General features: G+C 39.1%; 1 protein-coding gene across 4 annotated transcripts in view; it reads left to right on the top strand.

The window, feature by feature from the left end:
* MYO6 (myosin VI) overlaps positions 1-18495 on the top strand; it is a 118502-nt gene that overhangs the window by 16267 nt on the left and 83740 nt on the right. For all 4 annotated transcript variants that reach the window (XM_055810319.1, XM_055810320.1, XM_055810322.1 and 1 more), the window contains exon 2: positions 16701-16839. In XM_055810319.1, coding sequence (XP_055666294.1) covers positions 16723-16839 — 117 coding nt within the window. In that variant the 5' untranslated portion in view covers positions 16701-16722. The remainder of the gene's footprint in view (positions 1-16700; positions 16840-18495) is intronic.

The following is an 18495-nucleotide window of genomic DNA, read 5'->3' on the forward strand; positions in this document are numbered from 1 at the left end:
AACACCAAGTCGGGGGAAAGTGCTGATCTGCCTGAGGGTGGGAAGGCTCTGCAGGGGGATCTGGACAGGCTGGATTGATGGGCCAAGGCCAACTGCATGAGGTTCAGCAAGGAGAAGTGCCGGGTCCTGCACCTGGGTCACCACAACCCCACACAGCGCTACGGGCTTGGGGAAGAGCGGCTGGAAAGCTGCCTGGTGGGAAAGGGCCTGGGGGGTGCTGGTCAACAGCCACCTGAACATGAGCCATCGGTGTGCCCAGGTGGCCAGGAGGCCAACAGCATCCTGGCTTGTATCAGCAACAGTGTGGCCAGCAGGACCAGGGCAGTGACTGTCCCCCTGTACTGGGCACTGGTGAGGCCGCCCCTCGAATCCTGGGTTCAGGTTTGGGCCCCTCACTGCAAGACAGACACTGAGGTGCTGGAGCGTGTCCAGAGCAGGGCAACGGAGCTGGGGAAGGGTCTGGAGCACAAGGTCTATGGGGAGCAGCTGAGGGAACTGGGGGTGTTTAGTCTGGAGAAAAGGGGGCTCAGGGGGGACCTTTATCGCTCTCTACAGCTCCCTGAGAGGAGGCTGTGGGCAGGTGGGGGTTGGTCTCTTCTCCCAGGTAACAAGTGACAGGACAAGAGGAAACAGCCTCCAGTTGCACCAGGGAGGTTTAGATTGGGTATTAGGAAAAAAATCCTCCCAGCAAGGGTGGTCAAGCATTGGGACAGGCTGCCCAAGGAGGTGGTTGAGTCACCATCCCTGGAGGTATTTGAAAGATGTGTGGATGTGGTGCTTAGTGACATGGTTTAGAGGTGAACTTGGCAGTCCTGGGTTAACTGTTGGACTTAATGATCTTAAAGGTCTTTTCCAGTCTAAATGATTCTATGATGCTATGATTCTGCCGCACCTGGATTCTGTCAGAAATTTCATATCTCTGTGATCTTTGGAGTATTTTTTTCTTAATCCCCTTCTGGGGGCTGCCAAAACAGCAGTTAAAAGTCATTGTTCTAGAAGAGTGTTACCTAAATCATTAAGGTCATACTGGTCAAATCTCGTGATCCACATGAAGTGCCCTATTTTTACAGCTGGGAAATGTGCTCTCAACCATCCTTGACATCAAATAGCTCAAACAAATGCTGGTAATCAATTCCAGAAGCTATGCTGATGGAGGTTCTGTTGTGTTTTTCCCTTTTTCTCATTTGTTTTGCACAAACATGACAACAAAAAATACTGTTGTTTGATGAACACTGTATGCATTTGCTTCTTTTTGAAATGTTTAAAAATGTATCCTTATTCTTTGAAGTTAAAAGCTACAATTTTCTAGATTGGTTTTGAGCATCTGGATTCAGATTGTGTCCAGGCATTTGAGGCCATGCTTGTATGTGTTTTGAGGTTTTTTTTGCAAAATCGTACAGGTAATATCAGCTGGGAGACATGAGAAAACCTGCTGACTTTTGAGAAATATTGAACAAAATCTTCAAAGCTATCTCAAAACCATTAGGTTTTGGAAGGTCTGAGTTTTTAAACCTGAGGCATTAAGAAAATGTCCTTAATTAATGTTTCAGATATTCATATTTCTGCACCAAATATTTTGGTTTTAGTAGAGGGAAACCTTTATGTCTAAGAAATTATTGTATGTTACAAATGAATATTGTATGTTACAAATTGAATACAAGTCTGCCTGAACTGTCTGATCTCTATTGGTTTTCTTAGACTGCATCATTTGCACATATTTTCAGAGATGTGGAGAGCCAAGGTAACAACTTGCTGTTGACTCGAGGAGTTTCTGCTGTTACCTCTGCCTTCTTGTGGATACATTTTCTACCTCTATCTTATGATGGCAGTGGAGCTCATCCATTTTCTTTTTGAACTGGGAGGAATAAGTAGATTAAACCATGCACTTCAGCAGGGATATTTTTCTGCTGTTGCAGTGCAGTGAGCTGGTTTGCAGATGCTGGGGCTGGTACTGCCTGAGCTGAGGAGCAGGGGACCGAGAAAGGTGAAACTTTTGTCCTAGGGCAGTGAGCTGTTAAATTACCTCACCTGCTTTTTAATTTTTCTTCTTTCCTGAGAAGCTCTTCCCTAAGTTGCAGAGTGGCCTTCATACTTCTTAATAGTTTCCTAGCTGATTGTGAGTGGAGCACTGCGTACTGAGTAGGGGGGATGAGTTGTGCTGGCAGAGGGGAAGGAAGGTTTAGAAGACTTTACTTGGGTTTTGTTTGGTGGAGCTGTCTGGTTTGCAGGGAAGACTAACATTGCACTGATCCTGTATTTGGGAACTTTAAACATTTCTGTGCGAGTCTTGTACAGTTTCCTCAAAGGTATTTTTAGTGGTGACTTCCAGTGTGGTTTTGAAATGATTTGGATTTGCATTTCATATATTGCCCATAAATGAAAGAAATGGTGACATTTTATAGTGTGATGCTGGAGCAGGAGCAGAAATTTTGATATGTGATTGGATCTGCACAACTGCAAATGTTAGCTGTGCTTTTGGCTTAAAGCCCTAATTCAAATCTCCCCTGTCTGACAAGCAGCAGGAAGATTAATCTCCTCTGGTGAGAGGAATCCATACTCCAGTTTTAGACAAAACACAATGATTAAAGTTATTTGTAGGCTGAATAAGCACAAGCCTTTGTTTGGGACTGCTGAACAGGGTTATGTCAAAACATGCAGGAACAGGACTCACTCGCATTCCTGTTCCTGCTGCTTCCATGTTTCCAGTCCCGCAGCATCATCTGATGGGGAGGCAGTGGTAAACTACCAGCTGAGTGTCTAAGCGGTATTTTACTTTGAGAGCTGTTACTTGGTTAGACAACAGTATCTTTTGGTGTCCTCTCGCAGCAGGGACAAGGGCTGCTTGGCGGGTGCTGGTTGGAGTGCAGTGCCTGTGGCTGTGTTGGGGAGAGCTGCCCGCGGTGGCTCACAGGCGGGGGGCTGCTGGATCATCTTGGGACAATTTAGAGGGAACGAAAGATAATTTTAATCATGCTTTGTTTTTAGAGAGCAAGATCACTATAATTATATAAGCTCTGAAGGGAGAAACTAGGTTTGGCTGATGTTTGAACTCTCTTTTTTTAAAAGAAGCATGTATTCAAAGTATTGAAATTTGGAGCTCTAAGGTAAGATTTTTATGTTGTAATAGCAATAGTCTGTCCTTGGGGAAGAAAGAGAAAAGAATAATTTAGTTTGTTTATTCAAAAAATAAAAAATTATGAGAAACCGTCTTTGCATTGTTTTAAGGCCTTTTTTTTGCTGGTTAAGTAATGCTGTGTGATTGGTAGCTATATATTATATGATCAGTAATGCTGAGTATTAAGGAATGAAGCTTAGATTAAAATGGTGATGAAGTTGAAGATCAAGTGCAGATAAAAAAAGGGGAAAAAATGCCCTAACCTGGCCTATGACTATGTTAGAGCAGCAGTCTACAATTTCTGTCTTTTCATGTGCCAGGAACCATCAGCAGCTGGATGAAGAATGAGTAGAGTTGTGTCTTTTAGTTCATCGCAGGAGCTTGCTCTTGTGGTGAACCTCCTGGTTGTCTGCACTTACCGCACTGCAGGTCCAGGCACCAAACAGGATCCCGTTTGGATGAAACCAGAGCGGAAGATGCTCCTTAGAAAAATACCTGATATTCTCCAGCAGTGAACTCATAGTTAGTCTGGGGGAATCAGAGTAGCGATGCTTGGTACAGACTGGAATTAGCAAAATCCTTAAAGTGTGTGTAGTATGGGCACTGGCCCCTCAGCACTGCTGTTTCACTGTACAAATTTGCTTCGATTGTACTGTGTTACTTGCTAACATAGATGTATCCACTGAGTTTAAAACTTGCCTTCCAGATTTATGTCAGGATAACTAATGACTTGAAAAAATGTCTGTAAGTAATATGCTCTCCATTTCTGAAATTAGCCTTTTATTGAGATAATAGATATTCAAATATTTATAATCAGTAAAAAAACCCACACCAAACAAAAGATCAAAACCAGAAATATCTAAAATTGACCATACAGGACTTCTGTAAGACATATTTGGTTTTGAAAGTGTAATACTTTAATTTCTTTTGCCCTACAATGTGTGCAGTTTAATTCAGAACATTGTAAGAAGGGTTAAAAAGCAACAGAATGGAAGCAGTGTGTTACTTAGAGTTGAAAATATTGGTGTTTTCTTTTGTTTTGTTTGTTCCAGAGATGGAAATATGTAATACTAGCCTCACTGCAGTGTTAAATTCTGGGGTATTTCTTAAAGAAAGGAAACTGAAATGGAAACTAAATATTCATGTAGTTGAAGGAGGAAAATGAAAAAGTCATCATGATAATTGCAGTATCTTTTTATTTAGCAGAGAGCCAGCTTCACTTTGTCTTCTGGTCTTAGATCCCCCCCCTTAAAAGTGTCTAGCCATCAGTTTATCATCAGATGGATGGGTCTTAGACACTATTGATTGACACTATTCCAGTTGATCTAAATCCCAGTGGGCGCAGGACTTGGTGGCAAGAGGTACACTCTTTGTATAAAATATTTTGCATAGTCTGAAATGAAGGCTCAAGTGCCATGGTTAAATGCTCTCATCTTTGAGCGGCTGAGTCCAATCGGGAAGTAGCAGTGGCAGCATGACAGTACTCGTGCTCCCAGAAATTTTTTTTTCCAGTTGTAATTGCTCAGGAAGTTTTGAATTTAAAAACACCTGACCCACATTTTGTGGCTGAATTTACAACCTGACTAAAAGCTTCCCTTGATTCCACTTCTGGCCTCCTTGCCAAAATAAATAGGCAGTTCTTAGCATGTGACTGTGGTGGTTTGTCCGCTGCATGAGCTTCTGTAGAGGATTTGTAATTATGCTTTAAGGGTTGGTCTTGGTAGCCGTGATTCTGCATGAGTTATTTTCAGTTTACTTTCATGTCAGATTTGTTGAGACCACGTGTGCCTGTGCTTGCTGGGCTTTGGCACAATTCCCAGCCTCAGGAATGGCTCTTTTGCATGTGAAGAGACAGCACTTTGACTGTGCCTGCACCATGAAACTTGCTACTGAAAGCCTTAAAGCTACCCCAGATTTCTTCTGAAAGATGGGTTTGGCCAAGCTTGGTCTCTTGTATATGTCTTGTAACACTTGGACAGAAAATTAATAATGATTTTTCTGGTAATGCAGGTTGGCAATTTTTATTAACTGTTGACATTAACAGAACCTTCTGAGCAGGGATGTACTTTCTTGCAGCATTCCTGTTTAATTAATAAATAATATTTTATACATGGCAGGAATGGGAAGTAATGTTCAGCTGATGTATTTGAGGTTTTAAAATTGGACTTTAATCTCAGTCTTCTGCTTTAGATCTAACTTTTCTGAACAAGAAGTGAGCGTGATGTTCTTGAGCCAGATTTCTTATAACTCATGGTCCGTAAAAGTACGGAGCTATGGGAGCTGCATCTGTCACATTGTGGCTCCCTGAGACACCGAGTCAGTGGGAAGAACAGCCCGTCTGGCAGGAGTATGTTTGTCTTAGACTGTGGCAAAATCTGAGCAAAGGTTAGCTGTGGTCCAGAGCCCATAATCTGCACGACCCTGTCCCAAGGTTTAGGGAAGCCCAAGACTTTCTCAGACCTTGGAGCAAGCTAGTGTCTTACCAAAGAATGGGAGAGCTGAGCTGTGGTCAGGATGGGGCTAACATGGATGATGCTATGGTCTGCAGTTTTCCCTGCTGCTGGGATCCTGTCAGTCCTAATAACAGATTTTGTCTTGATTTGTTGCCTTTCAGATGCCTGGCCTCTAAGCACTTTGCCTTCTATGAAAATACAAACTTCTGGAATAGTACAAGCATTAAAGGTTATTTTAGAATCACAGAATGGTTTGGCTTGGAAGAGACCTTTAAAATATCATCTACTCCAACTGGGCTGCCATAGGCAGAGACAACTGTCTCTAGATCAGGTTGCTCAAAGCCCCATCCAACCTGACCTTGAATGTTTCTAGGGATGGGGCATCTACCACCTCTCTGGGCAACCTGTGCCCGTATCCCACCACCCTCATAAAGAATTTCTTGTGTCCTGTCGAAATCTACCTTTTCAGTTTGAAACTGTTGTCCTGTTACTACAGGCCTTGGTAGAAAGTCTCCATCTTTCTTATAAGCCCCCTTTATATATGGAAATGCTGAAATAAGGTCTCCCCAGAGCCTTCTCTTCTTTAGGCTGAATGGACTCCAGCTCTCTCAGCCTTTCTTTACAGCGGAGGTGTGCCAGCCCTCTGGTCATTTTTCTGGATTTCAGGTGGATTTTATTCTTAAAGCATACGTTCCAGATCTTTTTTTTGAGACTGACATAGTGTAAATGATCTCTTTGCAATTACTGTTTTTCTGTGTAATTACTATTTTCTTGCATCGTAGTAGTGGGCTCAACAAATTCGTCTTTCCAAGAAAACTGATGGATCTGCTGACAAAACATGTTCTGTGTCACTTTCTGTGGGTAGCTTTTTTGTCCTTTGCTGTTAAGACTATCTTAAATAGCTTTTATATTAAGAGAAAGCTTTCAGTCTCCTCCCTCAGAATTACTTTATCAATGATATCTGTGAACTTGGCAATAGATTTTTTGATTTTTGTCCCTTTTTTTTTTTTAGATTACAAGATTGAGTAGACTTGGACAAGAATCTTCCTTTTTTAGTTACTTGTTTCTGAAGGGGGGAGTTTCTCCTGAGTTCACTGATCTATAGAGGATCATCTGTGTTTCAGCCTATTGCCTATAAATTACACCTGTACTTTTCCTAAGAACTACAAGCAGATATGAAGAGATGAAAAAGGAGATTGAAACTGATAATATAAGCGTTTTTAGGAACTAATTCTGTCTCTGAAAGAATTATGGTTTCTGTACAGAGAAGGATGGGAATAAACAGTTCCTGGATTATACTGGTTAATCTACGGATGCTGATTGTCATTAGTTTCTAGTATTTTCTCCTTTAATAAAGTGGCCAAATCAAAGCTGGTACTGTTTGGAAACCTCTGATTTACTTGCTGTTTGTTTTTCTGGTAGTGAGACAGAAAATAGAACTGTATTTTTTTCCAGTATAGCCTCTCTGCAGTTGTCTGAGGTCAGGCATCTGAGGTTTCCTGCAGACCCTCCAGCAGCCTTTGATGCTGCCATCTGCAGTGCTTAGTTTATTTGATTTGACTTGGATCCTGGCCGAGTATGTATTCTTTCTTTTCTAAAATACCAGTTCCATTTTCACTCTGATATGTACTTGGAAGTGATGCTGGCTGATGCTTTCATATTGCTGGACTTTAAAAACAAATTATCAGGCAAATGCATGTCTCTGTTCTGTTATTTATACACATACGTATTTATCAAATTGATAAAAGTCAGTGCAGGTAGCTTTCTTGCTTACCTCTGTATTTACTCACGTATTTAGTTTTGCTTTATTGCCCTGCGGTGAGGGTTACATAGCTGAAGTTCACAACTCAACAAGACAAATGGGTTCAGGGATAGTGGCCAGAGTTGTGTGTTGGTCGCCCCTGGGAGTTCCCAGAGTATTTCTAAATCATTCACAAGTGCAGCTGGTGAGAAGAAGTTACAGATAGGCTTAAGGTTACAATTCAGCTCTGGATTTTATCTGTTGGAATTGCAGGGTTGCCTGAAATTCAGGGGCTAAGCATGACTCATCTAAAAGTACAAAATTAATGGTATTGTCGCTAGTTAGTGTAGGCTTTCTTCTTCCACTGTTTTTCTGAAAAATTGATTAAGTTACGGAGAGTTCTTGAATTGCTGGTGAATTCCAAAAAAATTCAAAAGCACTCACAAGCAGGGTTTGTTTGTTTGTGTTTTTCATTTTTTCCTTTTCTTAAATTGGTGCTCAGGAATATGCCTCTTATTTTCTTGTGAGTGGATGAACTTTCTTGGGTTTATCTGCATTCATATAAGTTAGAATAAATTACTGGGATTCAGTCTACCTTAGCCTGTTCCTGAATCAGCTTGGAAAGAGCTGATGTAAAATACAATATATGCTTGCTTTAACTGGTACGGGCTGGTTATACCAGGATGTCCTTCTAGCCAACATTTGTGATGGTCTACAGAGGATTAAAATTCTAGGGTCCTGATTACTTACCGTAATGTGCAGCTTCTGCAGTTCAGATCATTCTGATTCAAATCTGCAATTCAGGTCACTGGAAGCTAGCGACCAGATATCTGCATACCAAACCAGTATTTATGGTGAGTGATAGCATTTCCTTTAAATATTTGAGAATGAAAGGAAGGGCTTTCTTAGCTTACTATGTTTTTTTCACTTATGTAATCTGATTTTCTACTTTTTGTACTGGAGCTGAGATCCCTTCTGTTTGGCAGACTCGAGGCCGATTAGTAGCTTTTGTTTTATCTTCTGCACAGAGCTCAAAGAGAAACCGATAGGTGAATAGTCTTAAAAGAGAATAAACACATCAGTTCTTATAATAGGTCACCTGAAGATGAGCAATAGCTTGGCAGCAGGGTGCATTGGGTGGGGATACAGGGCATTAATTTGACAGTAGGAGAGTATGAGATGCAGAAGATGAATGGGTGTGGAAGACTGGGAAATGACATAACTGGAGGAGAATTTAAACTTCGTTAGCTTAGAGAGAGTCATCCTCAGCCTTCAGGAAGTATTTGTTCTTTCTGATGTTTATACTTGGAAAAGGTGGCACGCGAGGGTGTAAACAAATACACTGTTAAAGTGCTAGCTGAAGGAGTTTGAAGTTACCTGCCCTTGTTGAGGCTGTTCACTGAATATGGTTTAAACTAGTGTGCTTGACCGGTGGTCACACGGCGCGGTCTCTCAGCTATAGGGGTAGTTAACTCCAGAGTTCAGCTTCTTAGCTTGATCTACTCCAGCTAAATCTGCAAGAGAGCATGTCTGTCGGCTCCTATGTGTTCTTTATCATGAGATGCCTTTGATTTTGCTTTGATGCCTTTATCTGCTTGCCAAGTTCTGCCTTGTGCTTCCTTTCTTCCCCTCTCACAGCCTGCTGGTTTCACTAGGGCTGAGTTGCACAGTCTGAAAGAGTTAAGTTGCTTTGAACAACCTCTTTCAAGCTCTCTCTCTTAGCCATATTGGTTTTCTTCTGTTTTCTCTGGCCCTCATTTCTGTTTTGTAATGCTTCTGAAGTAGTGTCCAGACCATATCTGAGGAGTTTGTTCTTTAATTTTAACTTCGGTTGGTTGGTTGGTTTGTGGGTGGTTTGTTTTTTTTTTTTTTTGTCTTGCTGAATTTGACGTGTATTGGGTTTTGCTACTTTTTCTGCTTGTTGCTCTTACTGGCTTAGGTATTGCTGTTGGTTGAAAATGCTTGTGCAGATCCCCTTGGCAAATGTATTCCTTTGTTTGTCAGGAAGCCCCACTCAGGGTATTTTAATTAACAAGAACTGGGACAGAAAACATCTCTATTTTGTTAGTAGGCACAATGTTCTTGGGAGAGCAGTAGCTTAAAAAGCTGGCAGAAGAGCAGGAATCACAGAGGAAACCATCAGACCTCATTGATCTTAATATGAATCGAGTTTAACTTCCCAATGTCGTAGTCCAAAGACCACAACCTCTGTGGTTAGTTTTACAAGCTACAAGTTGTACAAAATTCATCTCAGTCTTGTATAATGGCAGTTGGAATTGGACAAATATGGGCCAGTAAAGTTCAACAGAATTTTAAAACTAGCTAGAATGTTGTTGCGAAGTTAACTAGAGCTACATTGCTGCGAATAAGAGCTTTTTCAGCCTAGCTTTCATGATGCTGAGGGATTTTGTTTGTTTCTTTTGCTCTTATTTTGAACTGTTGCTGCAGTGGGGTGTTACTGCTTAAGTCACAATTTGACAGAGGGCACAGTTCACGTCTTACATCAGGTGCCACAAAGATCTTCGGTGCTCCTGGGGTCTGGTTAGGCAGATGCATTTCCAGAAACCCCAGCTGGGCACAGTCCTTTGGAAAGGTTCGCCCAGAAGCACTTGCTCCTGCAACCCGTGTTGTTGGCAGCTGGAAAAACTTTCCATTGCGGTTTTTGCAGCTAGTGGTTTTGGTTTGTCTTAGTAAACGTGAGATGTTGCTTTTTGGTAGATTTGAAATTCTTGAAGCTGGAACTACTGTTAACATTTTTATATGGTTCCCAAACATGATCTTACGATCTCATGCTTTCTTAATGGGCTAAATTTTTGTTACGTGAGAAATGCATGTAGATACAGAAGTTATAATTGATTAAACATGATGCATTTGAAAAGGCATGAAACAAACATTTCAAAACAGAAAGAGTTCTTGCATGCAGCACAATGCATGTAACACCCCATTTTCAGAATGGTGATAAACATTCAATTGCTGTGAAGGCAATTTCTTACCATTAATTGATTAAAAAAATTGATTCTTTTTAGGAGTTTATGTGAATGGGACAGCCATTTAAATATTTCCAAAGTAGTTGTGTGTTTTTTTCAAAGTACTTGTTCTTACTCAGACCATCTGCCCTGCATCAGTATTTTTCAAGGTGGCCTGGAGGAGAAGAGGCAGGAGCAGGGAGCAAAGCCAGGAGTGTAGCTGGGGTGAATTAGCTTGACTAATTAAGACACAGGAAGGTGGGATGGTTTAGAGTAAGCTATACAGGTCTTCTGCTGATCCTGTCTCTACCACAGCTCCTCTTCTGCTCCTTAAAATTTGGTCTTCCAGGAGCATGGATGTTCCAGGTGAAGGTGTTTGAGAAATGATGTGAAGCATTGCAGGCTTGCCTTACCAAGATCCAGAACATTGGTTTTTTGGTTTTGGTGTTTTTTGGTTTTTTTTATTTGGCAATTTCCACATTTAATACAGAGAAAATAAAACAAAGACTTTTCCCCTGCTTTAAGCATGAGGGATTGGCTTGTCTTCTCAAACGTTTTTAGTAGTAAACACAACAGCAAAGTAGGTATTTCTTATGTGAATGCTAAATATAAAGTGAATCCAAATACAAAGAGTGCTTCTTACAGAAGTACTATAGAAATCAGTTTCTGGCTGCTCACTATCAAAAACATGTTGATACATGCAAATATGCAAGAAAATGAGCATGCCGTGACAATAATTTCATCAGCTGTTGGGCTCAAATTGTCTCCAGCAGTCAGAGCATGTAGCTTAAAAAGATTTTTCTATCTAGTAATTCTCAGATGTGTGATCTATTACTCTTTGCTTTACTTGCATATATTTACAAAGTGTATTGGCAATTAACAAGTCAGCATTAACATTTTCAAGGCAAATTGTTTTTGAATATGCCTTTGTACTGTGCTGTATTCCAGCCTGTTTTCTTCTGTCCTGGTTTGGCAGAAGTCTCTGCTTGACACAGTTGCCTTGCTGATGTTAAGTAGGTATGAAAAAACCTACAGTTTGGTATGGCTAAAATAGAATGTGTTAATGCGGAGAAGTTTTATAGTAAATTGAAAAAGTAAATAAGGAATAAAAATTGAATGCGTTTGATTTCAGGGAAACAATGCACTTATGACTGTGTTGCATTTAGTTCAACACCACATCCCCCCCCCACACCACCTCCCCCCCAACTTGGTACTTTATCTGCAGTTCCTTTGAAATATCGTCACCTGCAGTAGAGTGCGGACTGCTGCCTAAGCTTTCATTTGTGGAAGTTGCAATTAACAGTGAAATAGGGTTGAAAAAATAACTTGACTGACAGTAAAGTAACCACTATGTATCAATGTTTTCCTCTGGTCTGTGTGTTCACAGGACCTTTCCCAAAGCATTCTTATGTGCCTGGTGCAATTTGCAGAATTTTGAGCAGCTCTTAAGCACACAAGTACTAGTGGTGGTGGTTTTTTTTTAAATATAAAATAACCTAAGTAATTCTACTTTTACTGTGATAATTTTCTACTATGTCTATTCTGACTAGTCTGTTTTCCTTGGATTTAACCAGCCTAATGAGATATTGTCAGTTGTTTAGTGAAGTTTAATTTTTCACTTGTTTGAACTAGTTAATTCAGCAATCGGTACAGTGCCCTGGTATAGTAAACTGTTCATAGGATAGTAAATAGGATCAGATCACGCAAACGCCTACCTCTGGACTCTGGAAACAAGTTTAAAATTGCATTACTGTATTTTGCCTTCCTGGAATTCTTTCATCAGACGATAGTGTTTGATTTCCTTTTGAATACTCCACAGGATCAGAATGTACTTGTATTACATTATTTTAAAATCAGTAATCTTTAGGTAAACATAAGTGGGATGATAATGTGCCAGCTTTCAACTGAGGGATTCTTAGTTGTTTCATATGGTCAGTATGTTATGTAGATAATTTTTTTGAGAAACAGTATCATTAACATTCTCTAAAAAGGGAATAATAGTGCAGAAAAAGTTAAAGAAGAACTGGCTGGTATTTTTCTTGCTGTTGTTAGGGGAGTGCAGTGTAGTTTTGCCTTGCAATTGTTTGAGCTGCTGGCTACTAGTGTTTAGCTAGCGCTGAATGCTGTTACTGGTAATTCAGGCAAGGTCTATTACTGCTTGCAAATTATGAATATATAAAATCTGACATTTGAGGGAGTAGCTATTAAGTTTACCCATTTCAGACGCTTGTTTTATTACTGTCCCTGTCCTGTTCAACTGAAAGACAAACTCCAGTACAGGGTTCCTGGTCTCTTTTTTTTTTAACTGACTGTAGAAAGAGAAAGGCCTGCTGGCTTCCTGGTTATAAGCGTAACTTTTGTTAATTCTCCCTTTCATGTTGCAAAAAAGTCTTAGTTTTGGAGACTGAAATGACCTAGCAACTTAGAATCTTTAATATATGTTGTGTACATATGTACAAATACAAATGTGGAAGATTGCTCATTCTGGCTTCCTTTGTTTGGAAGTGCCGTTCATGTGACTTCTTGTGTTTGGTGGTGTTGCTCTCAAATTTGTTGCCTTAGTGCTTTTAGCTTAGATATGAGTCTTTTTGCTTTCTTAGTTTCCAGAAATGGTGTTCTTTCAACAGCATAGTGAAGTTGATTTCATGTAGATTTGATTTAGATGGATGCACATGGGAAAAAAAAGTTTGTTCCTACTGATAGCTATTAATGAATGGTCTGTAACCAGACTGGGGCTGTATTTTTATGGGGAAAATATGATTTGAAAGTCTCCATCCAAATCTATATTTTTTCCCAGTTTGTATTCTGTGATATGTGCATTTTAATCAGTAAAGCATAGTTTCATGTTTGAAAGAAGTGCTGTTTTCTTTTTCTAAAGGACTTAGTAGGTAGTTGAACTTTTAACTCTTCTTTTCTTGTTTTCTTTTCTTGTTTTCTTTTCTTGTTTTCTTTTCTTGTTTTCTTTTCTTGTTTTCTTTTCTTGTTTTCTTTTCTTGTTTTCTTTTCTTGTTTTCTTTTCTTGTTTTCTTTTCTTGTTTTCTTTTCTTGTTTTCTTTTCTTGTTTTCTTTTCTTGTTTTCTTTTCTTGTTTTCTTTTCTTGTTTTCTTTTCTTGTTTTCTTTTCTTGTTTTCTTTTCTTGTTTTCTTTTCTTGTTTTCTTTTCTTGTTTTCTTTTCTTGTTTTCTTTTCTTGTTTTCTTTTCTTGTTTTCTTTTCTTGTTTTCTTTTCTTGTTTTCTTTTCTTGTTTTCTTTTCTTGTTTTCTTTTCTTGTTTTCTTTTCTTGTTTTCTTTTCTTGTTTTCTTTTCTTGTTTTCTTTTCTTGTTTTCTTTTCTTGTTTTCTTTTCTTGTTTTCTTTTCTTGTTTTTCACCTTAAAATGCTGGACTGGAAACTGGCTATTCAAGGGCTTGTTCAGGAGTAGACTTTATGAATCTGTCTCAAGGGCAATGGCATATACATCAGATGGAGGGGTAGATAATAGAGCAGGTATGACCTGACGGGTTTTGGCATCCAATTTTAATGTGCTGCCTGTCAGAGTCCCAGCTGACAGAGATGGCAAAACCAAAATGTTACAACTAGTTTTGTATCACTTCTCAGGCAGAAGACTGTATTTATTAAAAGTAATTTTCCTGTGAATAACTACTACACTCGTATTTAGATGCTTTCACCCAGTGGCTTCTTTGATGCTTGCAAAGTCCCAGGTATCTTTCTTAATTATGCATTTCCTGGTGCTGGCTGAATTCAGTCACTGCTCTGTCCTGCAAGAGGATTTTTTTAGCTTGTAACACTCCAATACCATAATTTATTAATAAATCATGAAGTTGGCTTAAGAATATGCAAGAATGCAAAAGCCCATGTAAGTAAGCAAAGCAGAAGCCTCCAGGTGCTAATTGGGGAGGTTGGATCCTAACTTTTGGCAGAAATTTTGGCAGTAATTTCAGGGTTTATTTCTTGTGCGGCATGGCTACAATCTGGAGCCCTGGCCATGCTACTCGGGATGTAAAAAAGTGCCCTGTTTTTAGTGGTTGTGTGGCATACCACTCAAGTGCTAATTTGAACTAGCATTTTAAAAGCAAATGATAGGCTTGTGAAGAAACGAAAGGCTGGTTATATCCAGAAATAAACTCAGCTGTTCAGCAACTATGCCCATGGTGGCAGTTGTACTCAGAGGTCAGATCTGGCTGAAAAAAAGAATAATAATAAAAAATAATCCATAAAACTGTTGTATACTAGATCTGATTTACAGTCTCCCAAAGCAAAGAAAAAATGGCCAACAGCCAATTGTGAGTGAACACAGACGTTGCTTCGCAGGATTTATCATATGATGATGGCAACACGTAATGAAGATGATAGTGTTCTGTAGAGTTCATGGGAAGTGGCAAAAGATTTTAAGTCAATAAAAGTGAATGTATCACTTGAGGTTTTAGAACATAAACTTTCTATGAGTAGTTAAAAGAAGTTAGTATGCCTCATGGGGGAAAGATAAAACAAGTTTTCCCATATTGAATATAATGTTTTAAATAGCATTAATTGCTCGAGTAGAATACATTAGAAAACTTTGTTGAAATCATACTGAGCTTCTTGCATACTGAACTGCATTCAGGGGGAAAAAATCTCATTAACTGAGTAAATTTAAACACAAAACGACACATTAACACTGAATTAAATACTCTGACTAGTTTTTTCAAAGTGGCTTCAGAACAGTGCTTCATTTAAAAAACATTTGACTTTTGCATTCTGATTCTTTACTTTAGAATTACTTTATATCTTCTATTATTTCTCATCAAAGTTAAAAGCAAATTGTTTTCTTCCTTGACAAGTAAGATGCTAAGCATTCTCAAAACAGTCATGGCAAGCCTTTTTCTTCTCTTCAAACCTTTTTGAAGTCCTTGGAGGCAGCAGAAAGCAGGTTATGTGCAGCATGTTGTGACAGATCCTCTGTGGGACAAGAGTGTCCTTTTCCGCTTGTGGTTGTACAACTTAGTGAACTGATGATGCTATTTCTTTTCCACTGCTTATGGCAAAGGGGTCTGCAGCCTTCACTGGTTGTGAGATATTTTGGAGCTCCTTCTGCATCCTTCAGATGTGGGAAAAGAAAAATGTGGGACAAGTTTCTTTACAGACTTGTGGAGTTTGCTGCCTGTGTTTTCTTTGCTGCTTGGCATGCTCATTTTGTTCATGCTGAGAGAGGCAAGTTACGCCTTGGTGTTATGAGATAACTTTTAGAAATTTTGGAATCACTAAAATATGTCTGTTTAGTATGTGAATGAGTTTTGGAGGGGAGTAAGAAACAGCCAGGAGAAGTGAGCCTTTCAGGCAGCGTGGAGACTATTCTCGTCAGGGTAAGGACTATAAAGTTGTAGGGGGTTTTTTGTTTGTTTTTGTTTTCATTTTGGTTGGGGTTTTTGGGTGGGGTTTTTTTTTTTTGGCTTTTTTTTTTTTTTTTTTTTAGAAAGCCCACCTAGTTCACTGTGTTTAAAATGGCACCATTAGCCATTCAGAGTGTGCCAGTCCTGGCAACTTTCCTGGTTAACTCAATAAGCATTGCATACAATCAAATGCTCCTTTTAATTGGGAGTCTGTTTAGCTGCATAACTTGAGGAGCCCAAGGTTTGAGTGCCTTGGCCTTTGCATCTATTTCACTTGTACACTGTAGATTCTTCTGAAACAATTTTTGTGTTGTATTTTTATAGAAAGTAAGGTTGGTGTTCCTTAAGAGGCAGAGTTGTCATGTTTACAGTATCAGAGGTCAGTCTCTCAAAGGGTTATAGTATGGTAAATCAATTGTGACTGAATATATTTACAGATTATTTAAAAGCCATATGCCCAGCCATGTGGAAAGAGTGAGCATGTTCATTCATCTCAAATGGCAAGAGACTGGATTTCTGCTTGCATGCCTTGACATATGCCCATGACAGAAATTCAAGTATTTGCACACCAAATCAGGTACAGACAGGTATCCATTAGTCATATGATCCACTGCATGCAAGTATATATACGTGTGTATGTGTCCATATGTGTGTATACAGATGTGTATATATGCACTCATACTATAGTCTTAACTTTGAATCTGTCTTGTACTTCTAATTTGATTGTGAAAGAGACCCGTCTTGGTTTGTAAGGGAAATAGGGCAAAGAGCTATAGGGACCAGTCTGTGGACACCCCCCGCCCCCCCCTGCCCAAACTGATCTGTTCTTGAATCTTCTCCATACTCAAGTCTGAGGGTGTCCTCTGTAACCAAAGCACTGCAGATTAAAAAAAAGGCTGGAAAAATCTTGTCCTGACAGGCTGGCTCCTGTCTGCAGACTGGCTCCTTCCACACCAAATAATAGGAATAAACATAACAAACTAAAGCCTGTATAGTGAATCCTGATAGCTTACTAAATTTATATACAGATTGTTTTTGTTTATTTTTTTTTCTTACAGGAAATACTGGATAGGTCCCACAATGGAGGACGGGAAGCCTGTTTGGGCTCCACACCCAACTGATGGGTTTCAGATGGGGATGATTGTGGACATTGGAACTGACAACTTAACTATTGAACCTTTGAATCAAAAAGGCAAGGTGAGTGTCTTGCAAAGGGACAGAGAAAAACCTTACAAAACGCGTTTTACCTGTAGGTCATTTCTTTGCCAATATCTACAATTACATGCAGTTTGAAGGAGTAGAAAATCAATTTTCTATTGAAGTTTGGCTAAGAATCTTTGTTTAACTTTAGCTTACATTGCAAATGAAACGTCCCGTTGATAAGAAGTGCATGATTTCTGTCAGTTACCTGCATGTGTCTTGAGTACCTGCTTGTGAAAGAGGAGGATTGAATCTCTGTAGCAGTTTGATTCAGTACTGTATATTTTCTTTTTCTAAATTAGAGACTGATTAAGAATACACTGTTGAGATTAGTTTCTCTCTTTTCCCTTACACGCATAGAGAGTTGTCCTACAGGGGTGTGCTAGGCTCTGGCGTAGATTAGACCACCTTACTGTGAGATTGTTGAAGGCTGAGAGATGAATCCTTTTACCTCAAGTATCTGGAGAAGTAACAGGATGTCAAACAAATGTCCTATGGAATTACTACATCAACTTAAGGGCAAAATGAATTAGGACTTCAAAGTTACATTTATCCTAGTTAGTGTGTTCCAAGTGCTTCATTTATCATGACACACCTTCAGATTCAGTATGTTGTAATTAAATGTCAGGTTTTATGGGCAGCACCTTGTGTCTACCAATTATTCTAATTTAGATGGTCAGCATCCTGGTTTTTGCTAGCTGTTTTAAAAGTGACTGTGTGATATGTACTCTTCCTAACAATTTTGTCCTTTCTCTGTCTTCAAGTATGGAAAAGACAAAATGTTTTTTCTAACTTTTTTCACATCAGCAGTAGTAGAGAATGCTTTGTCACAGGTCAAAAGGTTATGCAGCAGCCCTTCCTTTTGGGGGAATGTTTATAGGCTTTCTTTTTTCTACATCTTGGAGAGGAAATTGATTCTGCTTTCATTAGAAATATAAAGCAAGTGTAACATCTGATTTTTGTGTGTGAGAGATACAGTCTGTAGGTTTAGGTGGAGTAGTATGCATTCCTCAGTTTGAGGGAGAGCATAATTATTCGGACAAGAATATTAAATATTCCAAAGCTATGGCTAAGTAGTCTTTTATTGACTGAAATGATTTTTTTCCCTGTTTATATCTCCAAAGGTTTCTGGTGAGATAAAGAGCAAAAGTCTATATATTGAAACAGAAGCAGACAATAAGGAGATGCCAGAGTTGCTATTTATTTCTAACATATGTTCCTTTCAGGGAGCATATGTAATTTTTTATTTTCTTTTTGTGAAAACAAAAAATAATCCTAAAATACAAATACTTTGCTTCATAACAATCTCTTTTGTCTAGAAAGTTTGTTATTCTGCTGTTGGCTGTTTTCTTATATTATGCAGAACAATTAAGGGCCTAATGTTCACTTATCTAAGGGAACAAACATTTAACAGTTTAAGTGCTGTGGAGATTATGGTCCTATATTTCTAATTATCAAACTTCTTTATATTAATAGAGGTAGAGTAAGCCATTTTCTTGATTACCTTCTCAGTCTTTTCAAGGTGTCATTGGTTTCCTTTTATAGTGAAAAGTTTCTCATTGCTTTTTGTCTTTTTAAGAAGACTCAGTTCTTGTGTGCTTAGTTTTTAATTTAGTACTTAATTTGAAGAAGTCAGGATTAGTACCCATTATC

This window comes from Falco peregrinus, chromosome 7 (genome assembly GCF_023634155.1).
Source record: "Falco peregrinus isolate bFalPer1 chromosome 7, bFalPer1.pri, whole genome shotgun sequence".
Classification (NCBI taxonomy): domain Eukaryota; kingdom Metazoa; phylum Chordata; class Aves; order Falconiformes; family Falconidae; genus Falco; species Falco peregrinus.